The 21,697-nt window shown below is 40.9% G+C and overlaps 1 protein-coding gene across 1 annotated transcript; it reads right to left on the minus strand.

Moving 5' to 3' along the window:
• Window positions 1–3,078: 3,078 nt before the first annotated feature.
• Window positions 3,079–19,239, minus strand: zeb1b (zinc finger E-box binding homeobox 1b). The gene is made up of 6 exons (XM_037694273.1): window positions 19,080–19,239; window positions 16,184–16,386; window positions 13,152–13,257; window positions 11,152–12,836; window positions 4,766–4,931; window positions 3,079–4,114 (listed from the first exon to the last, which is right to left on the minus strand). Exons 1-6 carry the CDS (start codon window positions 19,177–19,179, stop codon window positions 3,462–3,464), a joined length of 2,913 nt encoding a protein of 970 aa, XP_037550201.1. The 5' UTR covers window positions 19,180–19,239; the 3' UTR covers window positions 3,079–3,461.
• Between the last annotated feature and the right edge of the window lie 2,458 nt (window positions 19,240–21,697).

A 21,697-nucleotide genomic window follows, 5' to 3' on the forward strand; every position in this document is an offset into this window, starting at 1 on the left:
GCCTTTTTCCATACTAAAATATATTATTGTATTAATACAAGATACAGTATTGTACACTACATAGTGAAATAAATAAGCGTAAACAAATATTAAAAAACGAGACACATAAATATGAAAGTTCTCTATAATTAAACAAACATCCCCCATCTTGTTGAGGGTGGAAATAATACTGCCACTGATGAAAACATACAGTACACAAACTTATAACACAAACCAACATAATACTGACAGGTTGTTAATGAAGCTCCTGGGATTCATATTTGCTCATACTTTGTTACCTGAAGAGACATTTGAGCATTTTATGGCGTCTTGAACAAGTGCTCTGAACAAGCATCAAGAAGGCAGGACACAACAAATCCAGTCTTTATTATTATTATTATTGATAATATTATTATCATTATTTATTCCTCAAGAAATGTGCATCATATTGATTAGTTGATCAGATTAGAAAACAGCAACTTGTATGTAAAATCTAAAGGACATGAATTTAAAGTGAGCTAAAGTCTACTGTCACAGGGAAGAAGACGGGCCTGAGATATTAGTTGATCAGAGACCCAGCAATACCTGATTATAGCTGTGAGACAGCGGTGTTCAATGGCACTTCTGATATGCATGCTTTTTTTATTTTAAACATTTAGTTTTTGCATAAGGCTCAGAGTTTGGGAGGGGATTAGGGTAAGAATAGGAAGGATTTTCCCCTTACTGCTCTCAGCATTTAAAGCATTAGACCAAGGCAATTCAACTAAATTGCTCAGGGGCCAGACATCCAGCTGTTATTGTTATTAAGTAAGTTTGTTTCATGGTTTAAAATCTAGTTTTATTTAAAAATGAACCCAATGGTGGGCCGAACTGAGTTCACCCGTAGGCCTGACTTGGCCCCTGGGCCACCTGTTGAATAGCCTGCATTATATCGACATTTTGGCTTTTTAAAACCCTAGCTGTCTCAAAGAGGTTAGCAGTTTGAAACAGCTAGCCTGACTTAGCATAAATGTAGCCCACCTTTTAGCATATTCTAGCTTCAGCAACTGACTTGTGTGGGTAATTTGCACACGTGTTTGAAAACGAAAAATGTCTAAAATGTTGCGTGCCAAACTGTCTGTGTTCAGATTATATAAACAATCTATGAAATCTCATTAGTGGTCTTCAGTTATGCAGGTGGCTTTAGGTTTGTTCAGGTATCAAAAGTTTACAGTGCTTTAAAAATATATCCATACCCCATGAAACTTTTCCACATTTTGTCAAGATGCATCACAAACAAGCTTTTTCCTGGGCTTTAATTTGAACGTTCAACCTATTGTAGTGCATAATTGTCAAGTAGAAGAATGGCTTAGATAAATTTTTACAAGCATTTGTTTGTATTACCGTATTTTACACCGTACACGTCACACCACCCTATAAATCGCATCAGTCCAAATATGTCTAATAAAGTGGAAAAATCCATAAATATGTTGCTTTGTCGTATATGTCGCATCAATTACGCGTCACCGCTGACAACACGGAAATGTGGGCCGGTGTTGTGCCAAAAATCGATTGGCTGCCAAATGGTGGCCGCGGGAACGTGCATGGGAGGACTTTAACAGGAATTGAACAAGATTAACACAAAAACAATTATTTGTTTGCTCTAAATTATATTAAAGGTGTCTCAGTCCAACTTTTCCTTAATAAATGCATTTTGATGGTCAAATCAGCTGCATTTCTCCGGGGCAGCGCAGCGAAATGAAGCTGATTTGACAGTTGCTTCAAGCAAGCTTGACGAAGGTGGCAGGCTATGGCAAGCCAATTATGTCATTAATAGACACTTTTTACCTATTACATGACACAATGGCATGCCATACTACTTGATTGCCATCTAGCGGCTGAAAATGGTAGTGTTCAATATTTTCAGTCAGAATGAACAAAAACAGTCATATCTCAGTCAAAAATTGGTTTATAAATATGGAAAAAATCACTTCAGCATATAAGTCACAGGGTATAAAAATTATGCAAAAAACCCCACAACTTATGGGGCAAAAAATACGCTCTTATTATCTAAAAAAAAAAGTTAAATCTGGTCCTCTGGACATAAAAAAAAAAAAATTGTAGAAACGTTTCGTCTTTCATCCGAAATGCATCAGGATACGCTCTTATTAGTTCACAACTAATATTTGTACTCTAGTTGAACTGTCCAACAGAAACTGTGGATCTCTGCACCTTCTAATGTTATGATGGGCTTTTTGGCTTCTTCTCAGATTAATACTCTCTTTACTCAACATTTCAGTTTACATGGTGGACGGCTTTGTCCCGGTAGATTTTGAAGTTGTCCATAACACTTCCCTTTTCAGATAGGGAATTGAACAGTGCACTGCATTTAAAGTTTAGGATGTTGTTTCATAACCTAACCCTGCTTTAAACTTCCCAACAGTTGAATCTCGGATGTGTCTGTTCGGTGATCTTCTTGATGTTTGACCACCAGTGTTCTGTAACAAACCTCTGAGGCCTCCACACCCAGAAACAGCTGCTTTTAGAATGACACATTTTACTTATTAGATGACTTGTGAAACTAGTACTGAACTTTAGCAAGTAGTATCGGAGTAAAAAAAGCTGAATATACGTCACACTTTCAGGTTTGTATTAGTAAAAAGATTTTGACAGCGATGAAAACTTCCTTACTTCACAATTATGCACGATGTTGTGTTGAACCATCCTATAAAACCTGTGTTTGTAGTCGTAATGTGACAAAATAAAGTTTGAGGATGACTATGTCTTCGAGCTAAAGTTTATCAGACACTGAACTTGATTTTGATCTTTTCTGTCAAGTCTCTCACCAAGAAAACTTAATTAGTTGCATTGTTTGAATGATTCCTATTTAACACTGACTGGTTAAAAAATCATGTTTTTCTTCATAAGGCTCCTAGTCCTATTAAAACAACAACAACTATAATGCTAACACGTGCGAGTGTGATGGCATGGTACAACTAGCACAATAATAATACTGAAGGGTAAAACATACTCTGCTGGACCTGTAGGTAAACCAAGCCTCTTGTAGTGCACACATTTATCTTCATCTATTTCCAACTTAACAAAATATTGACTTCTTTTGTTCATTGGCAATAAAAAGCTATAGAAATATTTCCCAACTGTACAGTTCTTAAAGGTTAAAATATGAGTAATAAAATTAGTAACACTGATACAAAGAAAAGACCCAAGGTGTTTTAGTAATCAAACATTATCTAAAACGTGTCGGCTCCAGCTCCCACCGTCTGCATAACGCACGTCTTTAGTTAAAATTCATTGCAATCTTTATCTTTTGCTTTACAAACGGACTTTTTTAGTAGTAGGAATATTTCTCCTGTAGAAAAGCCACATGTATTTTTTTTTTTTCAGGCACACCTGGATTTTTACACAGTAGTGAAGAGTCTGAGCGAACAGCTCGTCCTGCATGCAGGGAGAAGAGGAGGCTGATTGTGTCTCGTGTGGGGAGCTCAGACGTCTCCTTTCTCCTCTGGTGTCTTCTTGCCATCTTTAACAGGAGCGCTCCTGTTTCCTGTTTCATCTTCGCTCTTCTCTTTGACGTTTCCTGTTCTCTCCGTCGTATCTCCTTCCACGTTCATCGCCTCCTCTTCCTTCATAATGGCTTCCTCCTCTTCCTGTCTCGTGTTAGACTCTTCCTGTCCTTCTCTGTCCTCCAATTCTCTTTCCATCACCTCCTGCTCCTCTGCCTCTTCGTCTCCTCCTTCATCTCCGATCTGCACCACTTGGATATCGTCCATGTCCACCACACCCTCCTCTTCCTCCTCCTCCTCTTCTTCTTCGCTTTCCTCATCCTCTCTAGTGCTGCTCCCTCGCTCGTCTGAGTCCAGCAAGGAGGGGGTTGTGTGGTGCCTCTGCGCCTCGACTGGGGCCTCGCCGTCCTCCTCAGGGCTCTCCCCGCCTCCCGCTTGACTCTGCGTCTCCTTTTTGCAGTAGGAGTAGCGATGGTTCATGTGCTGGGAGTAGGATCCCGAGTGGGAGAAGCGTTTCCCACACTTGTCACACTGGTACGGTTTCTCCCCCGAGTGGAGCCGCATGTGTTCAATCAGGTGGTGTTTGTGTTTGAAAGCCTTGCTGCAGATGCCACATTCATGAGGTCGTTTTCCTGCAACGAGACAAAATGTGCTAAATGTACTTCAGGAAAAAAAGCTTTTGTTTCTAACATGTGGAAAACAATTGTTTGCAATTACAGCAAATCCCCCACTTTGTTGCATAAAATGTTTCCAAAGCCTGAAAACAAGTAACGCTATCTATCATCAGTGGAACCGAGGAGAACATTTCAACACAAGCAGCCGGTTTCACCTAAGATGAGGTCATTTGGAGCTAAAAGCTGTGCTTTCAAGCCAGGTATCAACGTTATAAAGTAAAAGAAAACGCCTTTGAGAGTGTTGACCTGCGCTTGGCCACAGCTCATATCCTCAGAGCGGTCTAAATAACAAGCAGAGATGGCCTGTTGCAACATTCTGCACTTTACATGAGAAGCTGGCAGTGCAGAGGTGGGGAGTTGATGGAAATAAATTCTCAGACCTCTTCTGTGCATGTTGAGTAATACCTGCTGGAATGGACGTGTCCGCCCTTCTTTACACTGGAGCGCAAAATCCCCTTCGCCTGCTCTCTGACTCATCTTTCCGAGTACAGCACTCAGTGAAGCTGAGAAACGTTCCTGCTCTGATGTTTGTTTCTTTCTTAATAATCCCCATGTGCTCTTGTTTGTGTTCGTGTGCTACCACGGACTACGAATGGAGAGCTGTTTTACCTGTGTGTTCATATTTGTGTCTCAGAAGTGAGCTGCTCTTCTGGAAGATCTTGTCACACAAGTCGCAGGCGTACATGCCGCTGTCTGTCTTCTTCATCTTCTTCCTGGCGGGGCCAGAGTCAGAGTCATTCTGCTCGTCCACGAAGCCCGTGTCCTGTCTCTCCTCCTGAAAAACCAGTGAGGCACCAGTTACATGTGCTATTTCTTAATCTTTTTTTTTTTTTTTGGTCTCACAAATAAAACCGTTAATGATTCAGAATAGCTATTAGTAATGGATCAATGAGTTCCAAGAAGTTGTACTGAATCAGCCCCTGCTCACCTCTCTGTAACAACCACACCAAACACTTCCTCTACAGGAAGTCTACTCTGTACATCAGGCACATCTACAGCTGTCCTACTAAACATAATCCTCTGCTTCCGTGAAACATTGGCATCGTTAATGTGTAGATATACAATAAATGTTTTTAAGTCAATTACATGCCAGTCCAGTTAACACAGAAGTATAATGCAACAAGAGCAAATCAATGTGGCAGATAGAGGGGCTGTGTTTAAACAGATCAATGAGTCTGTGCCACGACATGCAGCCTCGTGCTCTGTGGGTGACAGCTTAGGTAAATTGCACACACGCACGCACGTGCACACAGATCCATATCAGTCATTGTGGGCTTTATTATTTGCTCACAACAGACTCAGGCTCAGGCTGCTGTTTAATACACCTTATTATATTACATTATTGTTTAGTGTACCTGTATATCTTAGATTTTTGTATACTGTTTCTTTTTTATACTTTATATTTTTGTGTTTTGGGGTGTAACTGGGACCTTAAGTACACAATTTCATTCCACCTCTTGTACCTCATGTGATGCCAATGACAATAAAGAACCTCGAGGAAAAGCTATTAAGAAAGACAATTTTTAAAAACAGCTGACTTCAGTTCATATATAACTATGGACGCACGATATTATCGGCATGGTATCGGCCGATATAGAGAACTTGGAGAGGTGGAGGTATGCACTTGAAAGAAGAGGAATGAAAGTCAGCCGTAGAAAGAAGAGGAATGAAAGTCAGCCGTAGTAAGACAGAGTACATGTGTGTGAATGAGAGGGAAGAGGTGGAACAGTGAGGCTACAAGGAACAGAGGTCACAAAGGTGCAGGACTTCAAGGACTTGGGGTCCACTGTCCAGGAAAATGGGGAATGTGGTAAAGAGGTGAAGAAGAGAGTCCAGGCAGGATGGAGAAAAGTTTCAGGAGTGATTTGTGACAAAAGGGTGTCAGCAAAGGTCAAAGGAAAAGTTTACAAGACAGTGGTGAGACCAGCTATGTTGTATGGTCTGAAGACAGAGACATGGACAAAAAGAACTGGAGAAGACTGGAAGTGGCAGAAATGAAGATGCTAAGGTTCTCGTTAGGAGTGACGAGGCTGGATAAGATTAGGAATGAGATCATCAGAGGTACAGCACAGGTTGAACAACTGGGATATAAAGTTAGGGAGGCCAGACTGAGATGGTTTGGACATGTCCAGAGGAGGGACAGTGGGTATACTGGTAGAAGGATGTTAGAAATGCAACTGCCAGGAAAAAGACAAAGAGGAGATATATGGATGCAGTTAGAGAGGACATGGAGGTAGTTGGAGTGAGGACAGAGTGAGATGGAGGAAGATGACTCACTGTGGCGACCCCTGAAGAGGGAAAAGACGAAAGAAGAAGAAGATCGAACGGTATTAGCGTTAAAGTTCAATATTGGACATCGGCCAGTCCCTGCAGCGGCAGTGCAACGCGATGACGTCACGTGCGCCTACCTGATCTCACAGTGGAGAGGAAAATTCAAAATGTCTGCGGAGTGGAAGTTTTTTTTCGATGGTGAGGATGTTGGCTTACTAAGATTTTTGGAGCTATGTTGAGCTTCGCTACATCGTCCCCAGTCAGAGATATTTTTCTGACATAACCTTACCCGAGTTACAAGCCGTCATTTCTGACATCATTGAGAAGCTAATAGCCGATAGCACTTGGGTGAGTTTTACCACAGACATTTGGACGTCGTGTTAGCCCCGTTAGCATGATTAGTCTTACGGAACAATGGATAGACTAAAACTTTGAACTTAAAAAGTGTGTCCTTCATGCACAGGAGTGCAAAGGATCCCACACTGCAGCTATAGGAACCTGGAACAAACCTCCACAAGTGAGACAGCATCGCAGGTGACTAATGCTAATAAATAACATTTAACACTTTTCATTTAATATAAGTTAAAGTGCTCTGCATATCATATGGCTGTTACTGAATATATCACCAGCTCTTACAGCTGTTGCACAATTTTTGTAGCAAATAAGCCTAAATAAGAGGACTATGTTCTGACAAAGGAAAGTATATAAAACATCGGTATCGATATCGGTTACAAGCCAATTAAGTTGTAACATATTGGATATCGGCCAAAAATCCCCTATCATTCACCCCTATATATAACAGTTAGATTATTGATAGTTTCTGTGTATCAAGCAGTTTGTGCTGAGAGGAAGAAGTAATGATCTGACCGTACCTAGATGAAATAGTTAGAACAATTGCTTTAAAATATATATAAACAAATATTTTCATTCCTTTTGTGTTTCATTGTAACAATTTAAAACACTGAATCTTTCACTAAAGTTTATTTCAATTAATGCGTTCACAAAAAATGTTCAGAGTTAAACCTCTTCATTGAAGCTGACTTAAAAATATAACGAGAATAAAACTTCATATAATCTTTCATTAAGAGCTTGTAATAAAATGTCCTTTGTTTTGCTGATGACATTCAGTGATTTATCCTTTAAGCCTGATTACAATCAGTAGTCATTAGTAAACAAGCAGTTTGTTTATTTTGCAATGCAACTACTGAAATAAACTGAAATTGAATAAATTGAAAACTAACTCTAAAGTACTTAATGAAATTTGAAGACTGAATGTGGGACGTCCTCTTGTACACACCTGACGAGTGCAACGAGTCTGAATCACAAACCGTCAGACATGTTAAAAAAAATAGTTTGTCTTGTTTTTTAAAACAAAGTTCAGAACCGCCATCAAACTGTGTTTTTATGGCTGCAGTAAAAGTGAAAACTTTACTAAAATTCACTAATTCCCTCTAAAGTTTGTATTTCATTGGACAGTTGACATCCAGTAGGCCAACAGCGTTCACAGTGGTCTTTAAACCTCAAATCAGTTATGAAGGATCTTAATTTTCTTCCTCAAAGTGGTTGTGTTCACCTTGAACCCGTCTCAGTTCAGTTTCTGGACGTCCTGCAGTGCTAATGCTGTACTTTGACTCCTGCACGGCTGCTTCCTGTTAAAAAAACAAGGCTACAGCTCAAAATGTCCACGTTTACAAACCATGTTGATGAAACATAATCATTTTAAAAAATGGTCTAACCCTGCCAAGGGCGTCAGAAGCATCCGTAATGTGGGGGGGACACAATGATGTGTGTAGAATCAGAATCAGAATAAACTTTATTGGCATTGCACCGAGATACAACGCGAATATGTACGTAAAGTCGTCCGAAGATGGGCGGAGTGCACGAAGCTGCGGCTAAAATAATCAGTGCGGCCTTCTTATGTCTAGGTGTGCGCGTTTAAAAAAAGTGTTCACTAGTGAACAAAAAAGCAGCATTTCTCCTAGATTTCCTTTAATTCCACACATTTAAAAACGTGTTTCTCACCAAGTTTGTATAAATTCAGCTGTGGGTTTTAAAGACATTTCAACTTTAATACACTTTAATACAGAGCGTCAGGTTGGCACTATTTGTCTTTATAGAGAAATAAAAAACATAATCTCTAGACTTTTTACTTGTGTTCAACACTCCTCATCTAAATGATGTTTCTCACGAAGGTTGAGGACAATAAGGTGTGGGGTTTTAAAGACATTTCAACTTTAATACACCTGAACACACCACGTCTCTTACACCTGCAGCGTCTTACAGCGTCACAGTTACTGCTAAGATAAGATGCTACTGACGTAGCGCTCCACTTTCTCAAGCATCCTCCTAACATGCATATATGTTTATGATCAACCCCCCGGTCAACAACTGCCAGCACAAAGCTCGCTAAACTGGTGAACGAGCAACACAGAGGTGTCTCCATCTCCTCCACCTGTGCGCATTTTCTGCCGAGGCAGGAGGAGATGCACAGAAACACAGGTGTTACACCATATTCTGCGACCACCGTATATTGTGACCGTGGCAACAGGCTGCTGTGTTTAGAGTTGGAAGTAACCAGGAAAACCTGGAGTGGAGTTTTAGTGGTTTGAGTATTCTCCTATTAATCAAGTGGAATGGATTTGTTCACGAAGAAAGAGAAACTGCGCCGCCTGAACTGATGTTTTATAGTAAAAGTGGGGGGGGGGGGGTCCAAATTAATGTTTTTTTAATGTGGGGGGGACTTGTCCCCTTCACATATAATGGTTACGACGCCTATGAACCCTGCCTATCTTTATTTCTTAAGTGTACTCCAGTAGATTAAATAATAAATGTAGAGGCAGCTGCCAAAGTTGGTATGAATGAAGCTGAGGTGGGTATGATGTCGGCAGAGGTGGCAACAAAATATTGTGCATGACCAAGAATACTTTTGCAACGTTTCAAAATAAAAATAGGCTGTGGTTTAAAAAAGTTGAGTATGCAAAATGTAGCTGCACAACTCACTGGTGGAAGGGTTGCATACACCAGTGGTGGGATGTAACAAAGTACAAGTACTTTGTTACTGTACTTAAGTACATTTTCATTTATCTTTACTTTACTTAAGTAGAGTTAAATTTAGGTATTTTTGACTTTTACTCCATTACATTTTACACAAAGTACAGTAGTCCCTAGTTTATTGTGGGTGTTTGGGACCACACCCTCCTGCGATAAGTGAAAAACCCTGAAGTGGGGATACAGTAGTACAAGTTCAAGTTCAGTAAACTTTGTCAAGCCATGTGTCAGGCTGCAATCACACTCATCACCTGTTACTCCCAATCTCCCTCCTTAAATAAACAATTTAAATTTAAACACGGTAACATTTTAAATAAACAGTCCATACAGCATGGATGGTTTATTAAAAATGTTACATTATTTAAATGTAAATTGTAGAGAAGTGCAGCAGGACATCAAAAGAATGTTACACAGCTGGTCCAATGAATCACTGCAAAGTGGACAGGTAATGTTAGACCCACCTTCAAGAAGAGCTGGACCATTAATGTATATTCTAGTATATATGTCGCTGGGTGCACCAACAGCACCGCTAACACACCAAAAATGGATTCCACCGCGGAGAGTCAGCCAGAAGCTACATGGCACCCATGTCCTTATTGAAAGACTATTGAAAGATTATTGAAAGGCTGTTCAGTACAGCAGGACGGATTCTCTCTCACAGAAGAACCAGACTGGACTCAAAAATCTTTGAAAACCAACTTTTTCTGAACTTGAACAAGAAATTCTTGCTGCAATATTAAAATGTGTCAGTTCATGGGATGTTAGAGACAAGAAATGTCTCCAAATGTCTCGGCACTCAGGTCCAAGGTTTGAAAATGTTGTCAGGAAGTTAAAATATTGTTCACTATTGACCCATTACAAGGTTGACTAGACAGTATTTTAACTAGAGTTGATGATAAAATGGAGTTGAAATGATCAGAGCCTATTCCTGTGTTTGGTCTAATGCTCCTTTTATCTGACAGACAACTTTTACTTAAATGTGTTTACTGCAGTTAAAATGACACATTGGTTTTGTTTTGTGTTAAATAAAAACTTTCAAAGGTATAATCGTTCCTCTTTCTTATTTTGCTTAATGACATTTAACTCTGAATGTCATCCCTGAAACTCTGACACAGAATCACAAGTCCAAGTGTGAACTGTGTCACAGAGTAAACACAATAAAACATGTATTATCTGCAGCATTGTTCATTAAAATGACTCAACACTATTAATGTATTACAGAAAATATACATACGGTACTAGATCATTGCATTAGGTAATACATTCAGCCATTACTTTTACTTTTAATGCTTTAAGTATTTTTAAATGCATGTACCTACTTACTTTTATGTTAAGTAAAAACGTTAAAGTAGTATTTTTACTTTTACTAGAGTACATTTTGTCTGTTTATTTGTACTTTTACTTAAGTACAGTGTTTGAGCACTTTCTCCACCACTAGCATACACTCAGAATTTACTGAGATTGCAACAGAAAATTTCCTCTCTTCTTTTGCAATTTTGAGTTGCCAACTAGTCTGCAACAGTTGCGTCGTTCCTGCTATACCAGCGAGATGCCTTTCTAATGACGTGCCAGTATTAGAACTGACCCAAGCTAAAGAGCTTTCATTGTGACATGATATTGTGACTGTAGTCCAAACAAAGTAAGGAAACCTGTGAGGGACATAAGTAGCTGCTCACCTTGATTCCGTTGAGGTGGATGGTTTTGTCCATTTCAGTTCCTGCAGGGCTGTTAGCTGTAGTGGTATAAGTGTAAGCCAGCTGAGGGATCAGGATAGTCTGTTTATTGTTGGTGGATAAGGCTCTTAGACATTGCATTGTGGTAACAATGTTGAGAGGTTTGGCACTTGGCTGGCTGGCATACAGTGTGACGGGGCTGCTCCCCATGGCTGACAGTGGTGATGTGTCTTTCTTTGTGCAAGTTAAGTTCAGGGGTTCTTCCTCATTATTAGAGTGAAATGAAGCAGGGGGGTAAATGCAAGCTTTAGGGACCACTTTTTCTGCTTCATCTCTAGCCAGCTTTGGCAGTGACAAGTCCAGGGGTCCCTCAGTGCTCTGGGGTGTATTAGCTTGAATGGGACCCTCAGCTTTAACATTTAATGGAGTAGGGGAGGCAGGAGAGTTGTGACTACCATTGACCTCTGCTGGTGTGGCCTCTGTAGGACTGTCCTGGCTCAAAGATGGGTTTATAGTAGATGTGTCCTTTTCTGGGACAAGAGATACCACAGTGTGAGCTTCACAGGTATCCTCCTCTTCTGAAGGAGGTGTTGGAGCACCCAGGGATATTTGACCTTCCTGCATTTTGTCAAACCACTTTTTTATCACATGAATTGGCAGACTCACTGATTCAGAGATTTTGGCCAGTTCATCCTTGGCGGGTTCTGCATTTAAGGCAAAATAGGCCTTGAGTAGGGGCAAGACATTCTTAGGGTGGTTACAGAGTCCTCCATCTGACAGCAGGGCAGCAACAGCAGACTCAGACTTATCCAAGCCTGCTCCATTTAACCGGACACCAGTGTTTGAGTGCTTGAGGGCATGTAGTGCTTCCAACCCTCTAGGACAGTTATCACACAGGAGACATGTTTTAGTGGTCTTTTCCTCTTTTTCTTTAGTCTCATGAACACTGCTGCTTCTGACAGTTAGATCCTCGGGGTGTTTCTGGAACTTGAACATGTCAGCAGCAGTTTGAGTCGGTGACACTTGCTCTTTCTTCAGATTATGGGCTGAAAATTGGCCCTGGTTAGCATCCAAACTGTAGTTTATAATGATTTTGGCATTTCCATCCTGACCCACGATTGGCAGACTGATGGCTGAGATGAGCTGCTGCTGTGGGTGGTGGAGAGTTCCAGTGGTTAACCCTGAGTTCACCTGACCTTTGTTTTCCAGCACCTGGCGAATGACATTACCATCCACTGCAACTTTCAGAGCATTTTGCAGGTCTGCCAGGTTGATGCTGATGGGTGATACCAGCCCCACTGTGGGCAGGACTACTGCCTGTACTGTACCCTGCAGAGGAGCTGCTGCCCCCCCATTGAACACCCCACCGCTCATAGCCGTCACAGCAGGTGTCATCACTGTTGGCTTGTACTCGTAATCCACAGGTTCTGTCTTGATCTGGATGATGGGCAACTGTTCCTGCAAGAGCTTGCTCTGCTCCAGTTTCTCTCTACTCTGACTGCAGTGGACTAAGGGTGATGTGGGCAGCACTGGCGATGGACCTTGGGACTGGTTTCTGGAGTTCCCCAAGCGTTGTCTGCTGTTAACTGAAATTAGACTGATGCACTTCTTACTGCTGATGTGGGAACTGTACGAGCCTGAGTGGGAGAAGCGCTTTTTGCAATTGGAGCACTCGTAAGGTTTCTCTCCTGAATAAAACCACAGGATGTGTAACAAAGAGAAAGAGAGGGGTGGGAAAAAAACAATTTCCATTAGTGAATAAAGCTAAACGGGCAACCTAGATTCTAAGCAGCATGATAGGAAAAAACTCTAATACATTTCAATGCTGCTGAAATGTTGATGTAATAGCACCATTGGGAAAGGCCCTTCTCTAATTGCTGTTCCATAATGCCAAAAGAAACACAATTATGCACATAAAAATGAGCACACCACGAACTAAAATATAGTATATCTAAATACACACACAATTTTCTTCTACATGTTGTCAAAGGTTGTTTCCTCACCGCTGTGAATGCGCAGGTGCTCTTTTAGATGGTGCTTGTACTTAAATGCTTTGCCACATTCGGTGCACTTGAACTTGCGGTTGGCTGCTGACTGTGTGATGTGCCTCTGTCAGATGAGAGGTCAAAGGGCTGTTAAGTCAGATACAATGAAAAATACAACCTTTGAACTTTCACTATTTTGTCTCATGATGCCATCAATCAATCAAGGGGAATAGTTTATGTTTATCCTCATGTTTGAAAACTGTTAAAGAGACAGCAATAGGATTTTGTGTAGAGTTACATCGTAACAAGTGCATGCTGCTAAAAAAACAATTGGACTGTTTGGAAACTGTTTGAGCATCACATACAAAATTGTTCAAAAGTTTTGAGCAAGTCCTCAGTTTTTATTTCCCACCGCCAATAGTTGAAATGTAGGTAATAATGTTTTGACCAGTGTGTGAGTTTGTGTCTCTGTCTGTTACCAAAGCATCTCACAAACTAATAGAAAAAGTTTGAAGACACATTCAGAAAGCAATCATTACATCTACAACTAATTAGCTTCTGGGTTCAGGACATTACAAGCCACAGCTAACTGAACAATTCAAATAGTGGCAGCAAACTTACAAGACTTGCTTACTCAAACAAAATGTAAAAGAACGGGGTTTAGCTAAATAAATTTACACTGTACTTTACCCAACACATTTAAAATAAGTACCGTATTTTCCAGCCTATAAGTCACACCTTTTTGCATAATTTGCATACCCTGGGACTTATACGCCAAAGCAACTTATTTATTCATTTTTGCCCATATTTATAAACCAATTTTTGACTAATATATGACCGTTTTTATTCATTTTGACTGAAAATATTGAACAATACCATTTTCAGCCACTAGATGGCAGTCGAGAAGTATGTTATGCTGTTATGTCATGTAATAGGTAATAATAATAATCATCATTTTATTTAAAAAGCGCCTTTCAGGACACCCAAGGACACTTTACATTAAGAAACATATCAGAAAGATTGTGTTAAAACAAACAACAAGCACAGTGCAAAGATCAATAGGAATAAATTACATAAAGAATATAAAATACATACTGAATATAAAATACATACAGAATATAAAATACATAAAGAATATAAAATACATACAGCAAAGTTAAGGATAAGCGAGTCTAAAGAGATGTGTTTTCAGAGCAGTCTTGAACAGAGAAAGAGAAGCGGTGTTTCATAAGTCAGGGGGTAGAGAATTCCAGAGATGAGGGGCAGAGCAGGTGAAGGCCCTGCTCCCCATGGTGGAGAGGCGGGCAGAGGGTACATGGAGGTGTAGTGAAGAGGAGGATCTGAGAGAGCGAGAGGGGATGGAGATGTGTAGGAGGTCAGATAGGTACGGAGGGGCAAGGTTGTGGATAGCTTTGAAAGTGAGAAGAAGAATTTTGAAGACGATGCGTGATTTAACCGGGAGCCAGTGGAGCTGCTGCAGGACAGGAGTGATGTGGTTATAGGAGGAGGTTTGAGTGATGACACGGGCAGTTGAGTTCTGGACCAATTGCAGCTTCTGGAGAGATTTGTTGGGGAGGCCATAAAGAAGGGAGTTGCAGTAGTCAATCCGAGAAGTCACAAGACTGTGCACAAGGATAGCTGTGGAGCGGGGTGTGAGAGAAGGGCAGAGAAGGTTAATATTTTGGAGATGGAAATAGTTAGACCAAGTAACATTGTTGATGTGTGAAGTGAAGGAGAGAGTGGTGTTGAGGACGACACCAAGACTCTTGACCTGAGGTGAGGGGGACAGCAGAGAGTTGTTAAGGGGGATGAGATGTTCTGATTTTGAAATAGAGTTTTTGGTACCGACAAGAATGATTTCTGTTTTGTCACTGTTTGGTTGTAGGAAATTGTTAGAAAACCAGTGATTTAGCTCATTGAGACAGTCGGTGAGGATGGAGGGTGGGTGAGTGGAGTTTGGTTTTGTTGACAAGTAGAGCTGTGTGTCATCAGCATAACAGTGAAAATGGACACCAAATTTACGGAAGATGTGACCTAGAGGAAGGAGGTAAATGATGAAGAGGAGGGGACCGAGGACAGAGCCTTGGGGGACACCCGTGGAGACGGGGGAAGACTGGGAACGATAGGTTTAAGCTGAATGAATTGAGTGCGTTCAGAGAGATATGATTTGAACCAGTCTAACGGAGTACCTGAGATGCCAATGGAGGTTAGTCTGTTGAGCAGGATAGAATGACAGATTGTGTCGAAGGCAGAACTTAGATCAAGTAGAATGAGGATAGACAGAAGAGCAGAGTCAGCAGCAAGAAGAAGGCCATTAGTAATTTTTAAGCTAAAATTAAATTAAATTAAATTAGTTTTATTTAAGGTAAAAGTGGTTATTAATGACACAATCGGCTTGCCATAGCCTGACACCTTCATCCAGCTCGCCTGGAGCAACCATCAAATTAGCTTCATTTTGTTGCGCTGCCCCGGCGAAATGCAGCTGATTAGACCATTGAAGTGCATTTATTAAGGAAAAGTTCAACTGAGACACACCTTTACTATAATGCGAGTAAACACATGTTTGTTTTTAGGTGGTTATCTTCTTAAATTTCAAAGAGATGCACAGCGTCCCTCTGCACGGTCCCGCTTCTGCAAATCAGCTTTTGAAATGCAACTGATTTGACCATCAAAGTGCATTTATTAAGGAAAAGTTAGAATGAGGCACACTGCTATAATTTCGAGCAAACAAATAATTGTTTTTAAGTGTTAATCTTGTTAAATTCTTGGCTCCCACGGCCACCATTTGGCAGCCAATCGATTTTTGGCACAACACCGGCCCACATTTCCGGGTTGTCAGCGTGTAACAAACGCAATGCGTCAGCAGTGATGTATAATAGGTGCAACTTATACGGCCAAGAGACTTATACATTTTGCCAAATTGTTTGACATTTTTGGACAGATGCAACTTATACTCCAGTGCGACTTATAGGCTGGAATATACAGTACATGTACTGTAAACTAAAGCAGCAGTGCCCAGTGGTGACAGGCAGGTCAGATGTTTTTTTTACCTGATCTCGTCCACTCTTGTGAATGAGCATATGTCGCTCCAGTTGTGTGCGGTATGTAAAGCTGTAGCTGCACTCTGAGCAGCTGAAGCTCTCTTCTGTCTTCTCGTGTCTGTACTTGATGTGCTCCTTCAGGGAGCTATAACGCTTGTAGCCCCGTGAACAGTAAGGGCAGGTGAGCAGCTGGGAAAATGAATCAGGGGTTCCTGGAAAAGGGAAGAGAAAGAAATGGGGTTAAATCCCAGGTCCGGGGGCTTCTTTGACGTTGTGCATCAACAATTACAGAGATCCTGTTCCACAGGTAAACAACTTCCAGGTGAACTGGATATACATTTCACCGTCATTAAAAAACACAAAAAATGGCCATAACTTATTCAATTATATACATTTTCAACTAAAATTTGATCTGGTCACAGCTGCAACTAATTTCCAAAATATATTCTATGTGATAAAAGATTGTGCAAGATCTTTGTTTAAAATTTTGTCATTAACCGTTTGAAGACAACTGTGTTCCTTTGATATTCAAAATATTTCATGAACCACTGGGTGGAATTTAAAGAATTGTTTAGAATTTGTTCATTGGGTGTGCATCTACAACTGATTACATTTTGTAGCCAGCCCAGTTCAAGATGGTTGCCACAGCCAAATGATCATAGAAAACACAAAAATGACTTTAATTTGGATATGGTTGCAGATTAAAGTCATTCACAACACATACTCCAAATACTTATCATTCAATTTCAATTCAGTTTAATTATATACTGTAGCACCAAATAACAAAATTGTCTCAGGGCACTGTACAGAAACATTCACATACATAGAAAAAGCCAATTAATAAAGTTCTCTAAGTTCTCTATCTCATTGTGTGAGATCTATACTTAAATGTTTAACTGTAACTATTAGAGTCAACCTACTTTGTCTGTTAGCAAAATATCTCATGAACCAATGGATAAATTTTAATGAAACTTTCAAAAAGTGCGCATTGGATGTTAGTCTAGAAATGCTTACTCACCTCTCCATCCAGTTTAAGATGGCCACAATTATGTTGGATAACTAATTTGAGCCATCACGAACAATACTATATTTCAGGTAGTCCTGATGCTGCTCAATAATCCAGGTAGATAAATCTAACAAGGTTGAGTCAGGTTCTCTGGAAGGATTCTTCTTTATTGAAATGTTTCGTCTTTTATCCCAAATACTTCTTCAGAAGACTTGACTTAACCCTGTTAGATGTCTTTCAGGCAGTTTCACAGACATTGAGCTGGTGAGTTGGTGTGGTGTTGCTGTGGTCTGCTGCCATCTTTACTTGCTCTACTCAACATGTTTGTATTTGTAATTATTTCTATCCTGAACATGTTTTAGTTTTTCTTTCCTCCAATAGAAAGTACATCTGGATCTGCCATTCTGTGTTTGTCTCTCCTTCCTGTCCTCTCAAACCAGCCGGTCAAAGCAGACGGCCGCTTGTCCTGAGCCCGGTTCTGCTGGAGGTTTCTTCCTGTTAAAAAGGAGTTTTTTCTTTCCACTGTCCTCTTTGTGCTTGCTCAGGATGGGAGACTGCGATGAAGTGAAGATTCAACACATCTGCTGCTTCCTTAGATACATAACTTTACTAATTGACTTTTTTTATGTATGTGAATGTTTCTGCACGGTTCCCTGAAACGACTTCTGTTGTAACTTGGAACTGAAATGAATTGTGGTAGTAACTGAAAATCTGAGAGTGACATCAGTCCATATCCATCCATCCATCCATTATCTTTACCCGTTTATTCCATTTTGGGTCACGGGGGTCGCTGGTGCCCATGTCCAGCAATCACTGTGCGAGGGGCGGGGTACACCCTGGACAGGTCGCAAGTCCATCACAGGGCCACATAGAGACAAACGAGGCAAACAACCACTCACTCTCTCATTCACACCTAGGGACAATTTAGAGTTACCAATCAGCCTAACATGCATGTTTTTGGTCTGTGGGAGGAAACCGGAGTACCCGGAGAAAACCCACGCATGCACGGAGAGAACATGCAAACTCCACCCAGAAGGCACCTGGACCGGGGTTTGAACCAGGGACCTGTTCGCTGAGAGGCAGCAGCTCTACCAGTTGCGCCACCATGCTGCCCATCAGTCCATATCAAATTTTCAATTTTAAACCAAAGCAGCTACTACTCCATGATTTCTTAACATGAGATGGTCTTTGTATAAAACTCTAGCATAAAATGTCTCCGGGGTACATTTTATTTTTGTTTTAGCCCTTCTTGGTGACACAAAGACAAATAGTTTCCAGAGACTTAAAATTCATAATTCAATGCCTGTTGTGTTTGAAGAGTGAAGCAATAAATAAATAAAAATCCACCTATACAAGAAAACATAAATTTGGTAAATACAAGCTACCTACATCTGAGTAAGTTAAGGGAGTCACAGTTGTCTGGCTCCCACACAGGTAAAGTATTACCTTATTAACAGGTGATGTATTAAGTTGCCTGGGGGCCAGGTGAGGGCCTTGGGTGGGAAATGTATACACATTATCAGCCAGGTAGCTGTGAGCCTGAGCTCTCAAAGATGCAACACATTTATGGAGGTGTTGCTGTTTCTCTGTTTTGACACCCACCCTCTGCTTCCTTTCCTCCCCCCTCAGTGGAAGCAGGTGAAAGCCAAAATCTCAGGAGTTGTAAAGGCCCTTGTGTGCTGCACTTAACGAATAATGGCAAGTGTAATAATCTCAGAGAGTGGCGCTAATGGGGAAGTTAACATCTAAGGTGAAACAGGGAGCAGGTAGCGCACACCACCCGGGGCTGAGTAATTACTGGGTAGGTGTAATAGTGTGAGAGCTCAGTGACTGTGAAGCCTCGAGAGAAAACACTTAAGTGTGATCTGAGAACACTGTCTACACTGCAACGTCCTGTACCATTCTCATTGTGGACACTGGTGTCGGGGGTGTCTTGATGCTGAAGATAATCATCTGGAGCCTCAGGATAGATGACGGCCGTGTCTCCTTTTTGGAGCATTTCTTCTACCAGGGCATCTGTACTCAAGTCATCGTCTCCATCTGACGCGTATTCCCCCTTCACTGGAAAAAGGATAAACACACACTTGTTACACAAGAACCCTGCAGAAAGGTCTTATTGATTAACCTGCTGTTTTAACTTGTTTCTTCCATTGATACAAGCTGTACCTATGAGACCTTAACCTTTGTGATAACCCAATATCGTCACATTGAAATGTTTAAATAGCTTATACAGTCAAAGCTCTTGATCTTTACATGTTCAGCAGCCTGGAAAGAGACATGCAGTGTCAAGGGGAAAAACACATCCTGATGTTCACAAAAGGATGTGAAAACTCATTAGCATCAAAGACCAGAGGCAACTGTATGAGTAAAGCACTCTTTGTAAGAAGTGAGCCTTTAATAGCAATGTTAGGGAAGGTAGATGTTGGGACTGGGGTTGATAATTACTGTAGGTGATGAAGCATGTTCCCTTGTATCGCAGCAGATAGATACTAAACAGGAACTGAAGCACACATATGCATTCAATTTTTTTCTAGAAAGTCATGACCTTCAGATTAGGTTAGCAATGAGGAGCTACAAGTGAGAGCCAAGTAAGTTCTTCCCTCAAGCTGGACTTGCAAGTTGAAAGGGTACTAATAACCAAACTGAACCCTACAGAGCTCATACAGTGACGGTGTCAAGAATGTTTTTCTGTCTGACATGATGGGAATTAAAGAATGCTGTGTACAGCCAAGTGTGATCAGCAAAGCTATGTTGTAGTGTAAGTAGCAATGCAATGAACTGGGACTGTTGGAGACTATACATAACAGTTTCACGAGCATCAAATCAATCTAGGTGATATAGGGCACTTAACATTTTCACATAATAGGTACATTGCCAGTTTGTATTTAAGCTACTGTAAGGCTTTTATTATGTTGAAAACATGTTGGAAAGACTATCAGACCACCGTTAAATTAAAGAAAAACAAATGTTTCTTCCAAATTATTGCCTCAAAAAGTCATAATCCCTGTGTTCTTTTTAACAACATAAACTCAGCTTTAAATGTGCCTCAGTCTGCCAACATGGAGGCCGCTGTAGACAATTGTAGTGAATTTATCAGATATTTTGTTCAAAAGGTTGAGTTGACTAGGTCACCGATTTCTCACGCCACGGCTGACCCCTCTGTCTTTGTCCTTTGCTCAGCGGCCTTCAATCAGTTTGTGAAGCTCGGTCATCCGGGAGGGACTCAGAGTAGAGCCGCTGCTTCTCTACATAGAGAGGAGCCAGTTGAGGTGGTTTGGGCATCTGGTTAGGATGCCTCCTGGACGCCTCCCTGGTGAGGTGTTCCAGACACGTCCCATCGGGAGGAGACCCAGAGGAAGACCCAGGACATGCTGTAGGGACTGTTTCTTGGCTGGCCTGGGAACGCCTCAGGATTTCCTGGCCCAAGTGGCTGGGGAGCGGGAAATCTGGGCCTCCCTACTTAAGCTGCTACCCCACGACCCAACCCTGGATAAGCAGAAGAAAATGTATGGATGAATGGACTACAAGTGTAGTCCCTGATGTTTTTAAACACGCAGCAGTAATTAAAAAACCTGAACTTGACCTTTCAGCTTTTTCAAATTTCAGACCAATCTCAAAAAATGTCTCTTTCTTTCTAAAATCTTGGAAAAAATTGTTTTTATTCAATTAAATGAATTTTAGAATGAGAATGGAACTTTTGAGATCTGTCAGTCTGGTTGTAAATAATTACACAGCACTGAAACATTTTTACTAGGGCTCGATTCTTGGACCCCTTCTGTTTTTACTGTATCCTTTCCCTTTGAGGTCTATCCTGAGGAAACATGGTCATCTTATCATTTTATCATGTTATGATGTCTCAGGTAGAAACTGAGGACTCAGGATACAGATCCAAATTAAAACTTAAAGCATATTTATTCAAAAGATTTTTCAAAGGAACATAATGGAGAGTAGTGGCCCAAACACAGGTAACAACTGGAAAAATGAATAGTGTTCAAACAACGTTCAATACCTAATGATCCCACAAGTTACAGAGAACTGAAAGGCTTCTTAAAGGCTGGAGCCTAGGGTAATTCACAGAACAGAAAACACCTGAGAGCAATAATTAACTGACAGACACACGAGCTGGAACAGAAGGAAAACAAACTGAAATGAACACCAAAACCCTGAAATGACTACAAAGGTGAGTGCAGGAAAACACATATCACAAAACACACTGAGGCCCAAGCTCAAGCTTTGAGAAACAATGTCCAATGGATAGTCGTTTTTTTGTGCTTTCTGCACTCCAGAGGTGCTATGATTAATTCCGATCTAATCTGTAAGTCTTACGTTAACCATTTAATGTGTAGTCACATACTAGTTTTTGAGATTGTCTTCTAATCCCTGCTATCCATTTGGACCTCCAATCTGTGATTGTTTTTGAAGCAATGAAATGGTAATCTGGGCAGCACGGTGGCACAACTGATAGAGCTGCTGCCTCTAAGCGAGCAGGTCCCTGGTTCAAAATCCCAGTCCGGGGG

This window comes from Nematolebias whitei, chromosome 20 (genome assembly GCF_014905685.2).
Source record: "Nematolebias whitei isolate Nwh7 chromosome 20, NemWhi1, whole genome shotgun sequence".
Taxonomy (NCBI): domain Eukaryota; kingdom Metazoa; phylum Chordata; class Actinopteri; order Cyprinodontiformes; family Rivulidae; genus Nematolebias; species Nematolebias whitei.

Bases quoted from the DNA above. Each gene is read 5' to 3' on its own strand.
- zeb1b (XM_037694273.1), bottom strand. From the start codon at position 19,179: ATGCTCCAAAAAGGAGACACGGCCGTCATCTATCCTGAGGCTCCAGAT. The intron at 16,387-19,079 runs GTACAGGACGTT...TCCCTTTTCCAG, and splicing joins CAGTGTCCACAATGAGAATG to GAACCCCTGATTCATTTTCC. The intron at 13,258-16,183 runs GTAAAAAAAACA...CTCATCTGACAG, and splicing joins ACAAGAGTGGACGAGATCAG to AGGCACATCACACAGTCAGC.